Genomic DNA, 12,758 nt, shown 5'->3' with positions numbered 1-12,758 from the left:
AGTTTATTTGAGCCAAACTGACACTGTATGTCAGAAAGCAAGCTCTCGAATGCTCCAGAGAATAACAGTTTTGCAGCTTCTTTCATTCCTTTGAAATAAGGAGGGAACCTAAGGAAGATGACATGGAGGTGGGAGAAAGCAAGGTGGGGACTAGATTACAACATACTTAATATTATGTGTTCTCTAGAGGGTTAATACCTCTTTGAGGGTATTTCAAAAGGGATGTTAATTTAGATGCACAAGAATAATAGGCAGGGCTGGCTTAAAACCTTTCACTAAAGAAGTTATATAGATGGGTTCATGACTACCCACCACGACATGCCCAGTTAGCAATTTATGATTACCCCTGTTTTCATCACCTGGCTGAACTGGGGGTCACTCTCTAAAAGAAAAGCCAGTACAGAAGTGAGAATAACAACAGGCATAAAGGCACATGGCATTCCTTTGGTCCCTGGGCTGGATTCCCAGAGCCACTTCCGCAGAGCCCCAACACCATTACTGTCCCTTTTGTGGAGCCCTATAAATAACTGAAGAAACAAGTCTTTCCTGAAACCTCATGCTTAAGCTGACCAGGGAGTGCTGACACTATTTGCTACTCTGTTCTGATAAACCTAATTGACTCGTCAACCAGCTAGTGTTTGGCTCCAGCCAGCTTTACTCAAACCGCTACCTGGGGAAACTGTCACCCACACTTCCCTCTTCCCATCAGAATCCTGTCCAGCAGCTGCTCTCCACCCGGCTGTCCTCTTGTAAAGTCGTTGTTAAATGTTTCCACTAAGCTATTAAATAATTCATAATAGAGGCGAGATTCCACCCTTAGAAGTAGAGTCTTCATTGTGGAATTCCAAGAACCGGGGTGGATTCCCAGAAAGAACGTCAACTGTGGAGGGATGCAAAGCGATCAGCGGCGCCGCGGGGAGTGGCGTCCGTGTGCGGCAGCTCTGGCCCCAGCCTGCGCCCAGACGAGGCACCCTACTGCTCGCCCTAGCCTGCCTGGGTTCCATCGTCCGGCCCTCACGGAGGATGGCCTGGGCAGCCTGGGAGAAACGTCCTGCTGGAACAGCACCAGGCGCAGCAGACAGCGCGCCCCAAGGGCACCCAGGGAGTGGGATGGGCCCGCAGGGGCTGAGGGACTCAACCCCCCCCCCCCCCCCCCCCCCCCCCCCCCCGCCGGACCACCCGGCCAGACGCTGTGGAGGGGATTTAAGTGATTCATTAACCTAGCTTCTGGGAGAATGTTCCAGAACAGCCGCTCTCCCCCTTCTCTTACCAGCAGTGGTTCTCAACCTTTCTAATGCCGTGACCCCGCAATACAGTTCCTCATGTTGCGGTGACCCCAAACCAAAAAATAATTTTGGTGGCTACTTCATAACTGTAATTTTGCTACAGTTATGATTCGGAATGTAAATACCTGATATGCAGTATGTATTTTCCGATGGCTTTAGGCGACCCCGCTGGGGTCGCGACCCACAGGTTGAGAACCGCTGCTTACCAGGCTTCACCTCTCTTTGAAATCCTTTTCACTACCTAACCCTGTATTTTGGATCGATGATTAGTTATCTGTTCCCACTACAATGTATGCTCCTTGGTTTTTGCCTGCGGCTCTCTTCACCTGACCTGAAGCCAGCCAGGTATAGTGAAGATTTGTGATCCAGAGAAGGCACCTGGAGGGAAAGGTGGATAAGTCAGTTGTAGGGCCAGTAGTGGCAGCCACCATCACAGCCCTCTGGCCCATGCAGGTTCGCATTTGATTCAGACAGACAGTAATGAAACAACAGAGCCAAGAATTGGTGGACCATTACCTTTAATCCTAGCTTGCACCCAGTGGGAAAACACTTCCCTTTCCATTCAAGGCTCCCAAAGCCACTGACTTATCCGAGATTCCTAGAATTAAAGGTTTGTACCTCACCAGCCTTATTCACCTCTGTTCCTCATCTCCCTCTCTCTGCACAAACTCTGCACAAACTGGCTTCTCCTTCAGCACTCCACCATCTTGGCTGCTTCTCTTCTCTTCCATGTGGCCTTTCTCTGCTCTCCTCCAGCATGGGCTCCCCTGCCCCATTTTATAGTGTAGAAATCAAAACCTTTAATCCAATATACAAACAAGGAAGTCTCTGATATAAAGTCACTTATCTGAGGCATAATGGGATTCCTCATGAGAACGCATCCCCCCCCCTCCCCCCATGCAACAGTCAAGGGTGTGGGGAAAAGCTTAGTTTTTTGTGTGTGTGTGTGTGTTTTTTTTTTTTTTTTGCATTTTTCTGAAGCTGGAAACGGGGAGAGACAGTCAGACAGACTCCCGCACGCCCACCAGGGGTGACGCTCTGCCCACCAGGGGGCGATGCTCTGCCCCTTCGGGGCGTCGCTCTGCCACGACCAGAGCCACTCTAGCGCCTGGGGCAGAGGCCAAGGAGCCATCCCCAGCGCCCGGGCCATCTTCGCTCCAATGGAGCCCTGGTTGCGGGAGGGGAAGAGAGAGACAGAGAGGAAGGAGGGGGGAGGGTGGAGAAGCAAATGGACGCTTCTCCTATGTGCCCTGGCCAGGAATCGAACCCGGGTCCCCCGCACGCCAGGCCGTCGCTCTACCGCTGAGCCAACCGGCCAGGGCGAAAGCTTAGTTTTAAAACTAAGCCTTAGGCTATAAGGATCCTGCCTGCTTACAGCCTGTCCCCTAAACCTAATGCAAACTGTAAGTGAGCAAACACATACATCATATTTGCAAACTTATTTGACCCACATCAGTGGCTTTGGGAGCTCTGAATGGAAAGGGAAGTATTTTCCCACTGTTTATATTTCTTGCCTGCTGGGTGCGAGCTAGGATTAAAGCTAATGGCCCACCAGTTCTTGGCTACATTGTTTAATAACCGTCTGTCCGAATTAAATGTGAACCTGCACGGGCCAGGCGGCTCTGATGGTGGCCATGGCTAAGCTTTACATTTGGCGTAGTCTGTGGCAGGGTTTGATGCAGATCGGAATGGAGCTACCACCACATTTGAGTGGTGGAGTAGAGGACTGGCTGCTGTTATGGTTCCTCATGGCTGTCCTTTTGGGGGCCATAGTCTGGCTGACTTTTATAGCCAAGCGTGAGGAAACCAAGAGCTCTGTGGAAGAGGCTGCCCAGGACCTGCAAACTGAGCAGTAGAAGGAGCTGGAGCAAGTGTGGGAGAAAGAGATGCCGACCCTGGAGCTGGAGCAAATACAGGAGGAAACTGACCAGGTTCGCGAGATTCTCTTGGAAATGGAGTAGCCGCTAGACAAAGAATCACAGGTTCATGAGTTGCAGATTGCTCTGGATGTTGTGGAGAGCCAGCAGTGGTGGGAGGCCGGGGCTGAGGCCGGGACCAGGACTGCAAGGCCAATGGAGCAGAAGGCAGTGGCCCGGGGCTCAAGCCTGGCAGCAGGAGCTGATGTTTCCAGTTCCTCTTTGGAGGATGAGGAGAATCGGGCTGGAGTTGCAATCTGCAGTCTCCAGAAGATGAGAGCCCAGCAGCAAGGAGTACCTGCTATGCCCCTAGCAGGTCTGTGATTTTGGGACATAGGGATGGGTGCCATTATGCTCTCCGGAGCAGAGATGGAAATGCTGATTGCCATTGCCATGTGCTCCTCCTTGGGACAGGGTAAGACCTGCCAGGAAAGCAGAGATGAAGGGGGTGGCTGAGGCCTCATGTGCGTGGACTGATTTCCTGGACTATGACTGGAGCAGGCACTGGCTCCGTTGTTGGATGGACTTACGGATTTTGGACAATGAGAAGTTCCCTGATGGGGGTAGGGGGCAGCTTCTGTGGAGGCCCTTCACTTGCCCTGGGAAGCTTTTCATATGGCTAGAAAGAAGTCCGAGGATATTTTGCGCTTTTGGCAAAATGCTCAGAGACTGGTGAAGTGTATCTTTGTAATTGTTAAAATTGTATGGTTTGTCATGTTGTAATTTGTGTAATGCAGTGGTAGTAAACCTGGTCCCTACTGCCCACCAGTGGGTGTTCTAGCTTTCATGGTGATGGTAGCAGAGCAACCAAAGTATAAATAAAAAGATAGATTTAACTATAGTAAGTTGTTTTATAAAAATTTATTCTGCCAAACTTAGTGAAAATCCGACATAAAGTACTTGGTAAGTAATTATTATTATATGCTTTAACTTGCTATAACTCTGCTTTATAAATTTTATAAAGTAAAGTTACTTCCCTACTTTATAAATCACCATTACTGTGGAACCGGTGGGCGGTTAGAAAATTTTACTACTAACAGAGATACAAAAGTGGGTGGTAGGTATAAAAAGGTTGACTACCCCTGGTGTAATGTGCTTAATTTCCTGGTGCAGGAATACCTGTGCTTTAGATTGTGAAGCGAGCAAAAGGGGTGGAATGTTGGTCAAATATGTTTGTAAATATGATATATATGTTTGCTCGCTTATAGTTTGCATTAGGTGTGGGGACGGGCTGTAAGCAGGCAGGGTAGTTATAGCCTAAGGCTTAGTTTTAAGACTAAGCTTTTTCCACACCCTTGACTGATTGCATGATGTGGGGTGGTGCACTCTCATGAGGAATTCCATTATGCCTCAGATAAGTGATTTAGTATCAGAGACTTCTTTACTTGTATATTGGATTAAAGGTTTTGATTTCTACACTATGAAATAGGGGCAGACCAGGAGCTTGTTCTCTCCTGATTCCTGAGATTAGTATTAGAGGAGAGAGCAGAGAAAGGTCATGTGGAGGAGAGGAGAAGTAGCCAAGATGGTGGAGTGCTGAGGGAGAAGCCAGTTTGTGCAGAGTTTATGCAGAGAGAAGGAGATGGGAAATAGAGGTGAATAAGGCTGGTGAGGTAGAAACATTTGATTCTAGGAAACTCTGATAAGTCAGTAGCTTTGTGAGCACTGAATGAGTGGGTTTTGGAGCCCAGTGTGTGTTTTACTTGCCTGCCGGGTGCAAGCTAGGATTAAAGCTAATGGCCCACCAGTTCTTGGCTCCATTGTTTCATTACCATCTGTCCTAACCAAATCTGAACCTGCACGGGCCCGGTGGCTGTGATGGTGGCTGTGGCTACTGGCCATACAATCTGGATTTCCCTTGTGGTCAAGAAGGGGGTTACCTGGTATGTCTATGTCTTCCTAGAAATTTCCTCTTATAGTCATCTGGGAATACTCGGGTGCAAGGTTGGGTATACTGTATGGCCAGTAGCCAGGGCCGCCAACACAGCCGCCCGGCCCATGCAGGTTCGCATTGGATTCAGACAGTCGGTAAAGAAACAGCGGAGCCAAAAACTGATGGGCCATAGTCTTTAATTCTAGCTTGCACCCAGTGGGCAAGTAAAAAACTACACACTGGGCTACAAAACCCACTCACATTCAGTGCTCACAAAGCCACTGACTTATCCGAGTTTCCTAGAATCAAAGGTTTCTAGCTCACCAGCCTTATTCTCCTCAGTTCCCCATCTCCTTCCTTATCCCAGATACAAACTCTACACAAACTGGCATCTCACTCAGCACTCCGCCATCTTGGCTGCTTTTCCTGGCCTCCTCCACGTGGCCTCCTTCCGCTGCTGGCTCTACTCTCTCTGCTCTCTCATGCTAATCTCAGGAACCAAGAGGGCAAACTCCCGTTCTGCCCCCATTTTATATTGTAGCTTCACAACCTCTAATCCAATATACAAAATAGGGAAGTCTCTACTACAGAGTCACCTTCTGAGGCATGATTGGATTGTACCACCCCACATCAAAAAGGGTGGGAAAGGCTTAATCCCAAAACCAAGCCCCAGGCTACAAGGATTCTCAACACACATTAATATCACCTGGGCAACGGCCCCACATGGGCAGCGCCACTTTAACAAAGTGAGCATAATGTATTTTATCTGCCCAACATATACTCTTTGGTGAGTCCTTGGAGGTCCAGTCACAGCTGTAGCTCTTCCTAAGTCTTTAGATCTGGACAGAATGGTGCCATTCAGGGCTTTCAAATTGTTTCAAGTAAGTCTGAAAACAACTTCAGCCCAGTTAGAGCTGACTTCTAATAAATGATTGTTGGAACTAACCCAGAAATTAAATTTCTATCTCCTTTTAGCCTGGTAGGGAGAACTCAAGAGTTTAAATTTTAGCTTGAGTAATGGTGGCTTTGGTTATGGTTAGTAGGCATAATGGTTAATGCAAATAAAAGCTTTGTTTCAGAAATTAATTGGGATTCCTGAACAGACCTACATGGCTTAACAGACCTGTGAACGATCCACATTTGTCAGGCATATAGGATTTACCAAGATCTTCAAGCAGCCCACCTTTGTGCCCCAGGGACCTGTAAGCAAAGCCTTTGTACTCCAAGGACAGAATGCTTCTCCCTCTGACTATAATTCAGTTAACTTTCACTATGATCTGATTAGTTCTTCCTAAAAATTCAAAAACCCTTACCTAACCTTTTCTTCCCTTTAAAAAAAGGTTGGTTGGGGATAGGGCTTTGAGATGATTTGGGACCCTAACTTCTATCTCCCCAGATTGCCAGCCATCTGAATAAACACTCATAAAAATTCAATCCCTGTCTTTCCTTTTTTGGATGAATCAGTGACAGGCAGCACAAACTGCTTTTTTCCAGTTTCCAGACTATCAAATAAATCTATCTGCCAGCTCACTTCAAGATAAAGGAACAGCCCTGGCTGGATAGCATAGTTGGGTGGAGTGTCTTCCCAATTGGGTTTGATCCCCAGTTAGGACATATGCAGAAACAGATCCATTATTTCTGTCTCTCTCTCTCTTTAAAACAAATCAATAGAAAAATTTTAAGTTATTTGTATCTACTCTATAAAAAGTGCCAAATAGTTCTAGCTTTGTTAAGACAAGCACTGTGCCAGCAGCTGTCTTCTGTTGCCCTCCCCATTTTCCTTTCTTCCAGAAGCAGTATTCATCTCTGCATTTCAAAACAGCAAGTTTACAATACATTTTTATGTTTATTTTTTTATATTAAGCCTTATTATTGACTTCCAACACAGAGATTTAGCTTTTTTCTCTCCCTTATCACATACTCACACTTTTCCAATCCCATCATCCTTCTAATATGGTTATTTTCATTTTAGGTAGATCAATATTTCTGGTAAAGAATATTGAATGAAGAATTGGAATCCATCTTTTCCACTAAATGAGGTTTAGATGGCATCCTAAATATTCTGAAAGTTAAAACAACAACAAAGGTTCTGTTTGTCTATCTTTACTGACTCTAAGGATATTTATAAAATATCCTTATTTATATATCCCACCCTATTTATAAAACTGAACTTTTTATCAATGTGAAGAGTATTCTATCTGAGGAGACTCTTTCTATGTTGAAGGCAGCTGCTTTTTGTATGGCAGTAGCCACGGCCACCATCACAGCTGCCTGGCCCATGCATGTTCGCATTTGATTCAGACAGATGGTAATGAAACAATGGAGCCAAGAAGTGGTGGGCCATCATCTTTATCCTAGCTTGTACCCAGTGGGCAAGAAATATACACAGTGGGCCCTGACCGGTTGGCTCAGTGGTAGAGTGTCGGCCTGGCATGTGGGAGTCCTGGGTTCAATTCCCTGCCAGGGCACACAGGAGAAGTGCCCATCTGCTTCTCCACCCCTCCCCCTCTCCTTCCTCTCTGTCTCTCTCTTCCCCTCACGCAGCCAAGGCTCCATTGGAGCAAAGTTTGCCCGGGCGCTGAGGATGGCTCTGTGGCCTCTGCCTTAGGTGCCAGAATGGCTCTGATTGCGGTAGAGCATCGCCCCCTGGTGGGCGTGCCGGGTGGATCTCGGTTGGGTGCATGCGGGAGTCTGTCTGACTGCCTCCCGGTTTCCAACCTCGGAAAAATACCAAAAAAAAAAAAAATACAGTGGGAAAACACTTCCCTTTTCATTCAGAGCTCCCACAACCACTGACTTATCCGAGTTTTCCTAGGATAAAAGGTTTGTACCTCACCAGCCTTATTCACCTCTGTTCCCCATCTCCTTCTCTCTGTACAAACTCTGCACAAACTCCCTTCTCCTTCACTCCGCCATGTTGGCTGCTTCTCCTCTCCTCCACATGGCCTTTTTCTGCTCTCCTCCAGCATGGGCTCCTCCTAGAACATAATCATTCTTCCCTGGAACAACGTGATCTCTTTTAAAACCTTCTGGTGTGAAAGCCCTCCCCCAACACACATTAATATAATCACACCTATCCCAAGAAGAAGGGCAACTAATATTATCACCTGGGTGATGGGCTTCCACATGGGCAGCGCCATCTTTAACAAAGTGAGCATAATATATTTTATCTGCCCAGCACTTTTCTTCTGGCACTGGGGGTAGGTCAGGTGCTTTCTGCCCACACCTTGCGACAGTGAAGCTGCTCATGTGAACAGCTTCCTCATATCCTGGGAGTGTGTCCACGGAGGAGGGCAGCTGGCCCAGGGAGCTGTGGGAGTGGGCCACCACCAGGATTCTCCGCACCGCAGGACCGAACACTGACTGCAGGGCTGGTAGCACAAGGGAAGAAGGAATAGAGCTAAGGTAAATGTGACATCTTCAGAAATCACCCTTACAACACACTGAATTTCCCTTTACTTTTGCCAAGCATCCAACTCATTGTCAGCTCTCTGCCACCAATGTTATGAAAATCCTGTGAACGTTGTTTAGAAACCAACTTCACTTTCTGCTAAAAGACCCTGTCTTCTGTGGTATCCACAAATAAAGTAAATTGTGGTCCCGTATCTCACCTTGTTAGATTTAGAGCCCTTTAGACCAACCCACTGATGTTGTAAACTCCTTAGAAATATTTACTTCTGCCTTATTTATCTTTTCTTAAAATAATTATGAGAACTGGAAGGTAAGAAAGGTGAACAACAGCACACCACATTGTTCTCTTTACAAAATAAATATCACCATATTTTCCCACCTGCTGTTCTGCCTGGTATTTACTCTTCAATTTTAGAAAAGAATATAATCTAGAAAAGAGAACAGAAGAAAATAAAATGTCTTAGGATCATCAAAGGGATGCTGGGGCATGTACTCAGTGTATCAACACTTGGAGAATAAAGAACTGAAAGCGCAAATGACAAATTTCTCTAAATATATGAAAACTGTAGATAAAAATATATATTTTTAAAAATTCCAAGACATTTTTGAAAAAAGGGAATGCTTAGAGCTTAAAATAATTTTATTAAAATAACTACTTATGAACTGGGCAATTCTGCTTAAAAAGAACATTACAGCATTGCCCTCAACATTTTATCTCTTCCCTCACCCCATCATCAGTCAAGGGCAGTAGTTGTGAATACAGCGTTCAGGAGAGCCCGGTCACTTCATCTTCAGACTTCTCTGTGATTAAAACCAGTCTGAGTTCTTAATCTTTAACATCCAATTCGTGTTTTTATACTGCTATAAAATCCTAATCGTTTGTTTAAATGTGGGTAGTGTACTCACAAGTGATCGTGCTCTGGAGAGTGCTATCATGATCAAAAGCGATGACTGTCACTTCATAGGGTGGCCGGCCCTCATCTTCCCGGTTTTGCCGGCGACTCAGACAGCAGCAGAAGCACACAGACGTCAGGCCACACAGGAGAAGCAGCGCATCGATTACTACCAGCAACCTGCAAGGAGCCCAGAGGGCAGCCAGAGCTCTGGGGTCCGCTGGCATTCCCAACTCTGGCGTAATCAGCCTTCCGTGTCTGCATTTTGATTCTTGTGTGAATATTTTATAGAGTAATTATAAGATTTTAATTTTAAGGCTTTCACTTTACATAGATACTTCCTTGTTTTGTCAGCTAGACTAAGTCAGTTGATTACAAAAGTTACCAAGAAATTCAATGTGGTTTGGAGGGGTTGCTTTTCACTTTCCTGAAGTAATCTCTATAGGCTATTTCTAGAGCTGATCTCAGAATGTGCACAGTAATCTGTTGATGTTGGCCTAGATGGTCTTGAAATAGGAAATCCTGGCTTGTTGCCACATAAGGTAAAGAAACCTCACTCCATGTGATGCCAGGTAAGTAGGCTGGCTGTCTAACACACTTTTCCTGCTGTCAAATATTTTAAAACTAAAATCCCTTAAAAAGCTCCTCTGAGAAAAATAAAGTCCCCTTTAAATGTCTTTGTGGGCATTGTAGTTGAAATTTACCATATATTCCAGAGATGTACCTAATCTGTCCTCAGGCAACTATGAATAAAGAATACTTTTTTTTTGCAAGAAGAATATAGTCAATGACTGCTATGATTCAAGAATGAGAACAGTAAGTTACAACAATTACAATACCTTGTTATAATAAGAGCTTATCAGGTTATATTGACTTCAACACAACCAGCTGAATCTACTATGTAATAGGATACCTTAAATAGTTTTATACTATAGATGGCTTTGTATAAATTATTTTGAAAATCATTATAAGATAGACTAAAGTTATGATAACGAAATAGTGTTAATAGAAAATGTAACCATGACCATTGTAAACAATTACTATGAGAATTACCAAGAAAGAACTTTCAGTGCACAAAGAATAAGTTTGAAAATGAATGTAAAAGTTAAGGTTTTTATATATTTGAGGTCAATAAAATTTAAACATAAAAAACTTCAATTATAAGCATGCAAACAACACAACAAAGTTTGTAATTTGTTTTACAAGTTGTTGCAAAAGGAGCCACCATAACCATAAAAGCTCTCACCATAAAAAGGGCCCTAAATTTTCAGATCCAGATTCAAAATCGGTATACGTAACAGCTGAAGTCAAACAAAACAGGAGGACAATGTAGAAACCAACTTTATCATGATGTCAGCTAATTAAATATTCTGAATTAACTAAGACTGTTGTAATGTAGCCAGCGAGTTCCACAAAGACACCAAGTCCAGATGAATTTTTGAGGAGTTTATTAATTAGCCAGCTAGCTACAAGGGGGCACAATCCCCAATCATGTAGGGCCTCATACAATTCTGAGCCTGTTTTTATACAAAATCAAGTACTGGTTGGGGTGGGTAAGGATGGGCTTGCGATCCCTTTGTCTAGAGGTATAGTTACTCTCATGACTTTAGGGTGAGTCTGAGTATAGGAATTCTTGATTAAGATACATAAGCATTGTTTTCTAAGGTCTTCAGATAAGTTCTATCTTCTTTGCTCTGTGTGGCAAGTGGCCCCAAGCACCCTTTCGTAGAAGCCTAGGAATCAGCTAAACTCTGACTAGATGACCCAGTTGTACTTATAAGCCAGGAAGCTCCTGCATTCTTTCCTTTCTCCACAGAAAGGAGGGGGTAAAAGGCCTGACTTTTCCTCTTTAAAATGGTGTTGCTAATACTAAGTTTTACAGTTCTTTGGCACCTATCACAAGACAATTATACATTTCCTCTATTGGGATAAAAAAAATAGATTACAGGAAAGAAGGAATATGGGATAAGTTCAGAAGTTGGAAGAAGAAGGGAAAAATGTTTGTTTGTCTTTAAAGATGAGTAAATTTAATAATACTTTCTGATATTTTGTTCTATTGAAATCCATGGAATGGGCCCTGGCCAGTTGCTCAGTGGCTAAAGCATCGACCTGGTTTATGGATGTCCTGGGTTTGATTCCCTGTCAGGGCACATAGGGGAAGCAGCCATCTGCTTTTCCACTCTCTCCCCCTCTCCCACTTCCTCTCCTGCAGACAGTGGCTCAGTTGGTTCGAGTGTGGCCCTGGGTACTGAGGATGGCTCCATTGGAGTGCATCAGGCTCATGCACTATATATAGCTCTGTATGAAAGCATCGGCCCTAGATGGTGGATCTTGGTCTGGGTACATGCGGGAGTCTGCCTCACTATCTCCCTTCCTCTCTCCTTAAAGAAAAAAAAGAAGAAAAAAAAAATCCATTGAACTGCACTCTATAGCCTCTCTTTGGTTGCGCAGTTGTGGAACACACAGTGGGCCTTTTCACTGCACCACGAACCCTCCAGGTTTTCTCACATTTCCTATTTATTCAAAGTATCTTCTATTTCTACAACATTACCATCCTGATCCCATTAAAAATGTCTCTTCCTGTGGTGATGCCTGAAACCTCAGAGAGAGTGTGCCAGTAACCAAGGCCATCACCATTCCCCTTGGGTGTAACATACTTGGCTATGGGGAAACTCTTCCCATCTAAATTTGTGTTTTCCTTCAGCCTGAGCAAGTTTTCTGTGTAAACTGTCCATGCTTTTTTTTTTTTTTTTTTTTTTTAACTCATTTACCTCCAAGAGGAATGAATATTTATCTTTTTTATCTTTATGTGCTCTGTACTTACATAAGAACTATTTGTGACAGGTTAGATTAAGGGGAAATTATCTCAAAGTAATACCTACATAAAGCCTGCAATAAATATTAAGATGCCTTAGAAAATTAAAAATGCTCTTTCAAATCTGTAATAGTTATGCACCTTTGGAAATCACCCAAATATATCTGCCTGTGACTAAGGCATTGAGTCCAGTCTGTCTTGATGAGCCACTGAAAAACAAAAGTGAGAAAGTCTACTGCAAATGTCTATAACTGCAAACATTGAGATGAAGTCTGCTGCTTTGTTGGCTTTGGAAAAATGCTGTCAGCAGTGTTATTCTGAGTATTTAGGATGACACAAATGTATGTCTTTATTTTGGAATAACCCATTTGTGAGATAAGTGGGTTGATGCCCATTTAAGTAGAAAGAAGGGAAGTTACAGACACTGATGACATCTTGACCTTGTTTTGTGTGTTGTTGTCTGTCTGCCTCTCCTTCTTCCCTGTTTGGACTCTCAGATACTTACTGTTCAGAACTGACACAGTTCTCCTCGCATCTTGCCTGAGGGAGCTGCAGGAAGGAGAA

At 44.3% G+C, this 12,758-nt stretch overlaps 1 protein-coding gene across 1 annotated transcript; it reads right to left on the bottom strand.

Moving 5' to 3' along the window:
• Positions 1–888: 888 nt before the first annotated feature.
• Positions 889–12,752, bottom strand: LOC136388373 (transmembrane protein 52B-like; the record flags this gene model as incomplete). The annotated part of the gene is made up of 6 exons (XM_066360261.1): positions 889–1,260; positions 1,483–1,664; positions 7,001–7,137; positions 7,925–8,446; positions 9,393–9,559; positions 12,700–12,752. Coding segments are annotated over 3 exons (687 nt in total), but the record flags the coding sequence as incomplete, so codon positions are not given.
• Positions 12,753–12,758: the final 6 nt, after the last annotated feature.

Source organism: Saccopteryx leptura, chromosome 1 (assembly GCF_036850995.1).
Source record: "Saccopteryx leptura isolate mSacLep1 chromosome 1, mSacLep1_pri_phased_curated, whole genome shotgun sequence".
Classification (NCBI taxonomy): Eukaryota; Metazoa; Chordata; class Mammalia; order Chiroptera; family Emballonuridae; genus Saccopteryx; species Saccopteryx leptura.
Note: the sequence above shows the minus strand (reverse complement) of the source record. Positions and strands in the feature narration are given on the sequence as shown.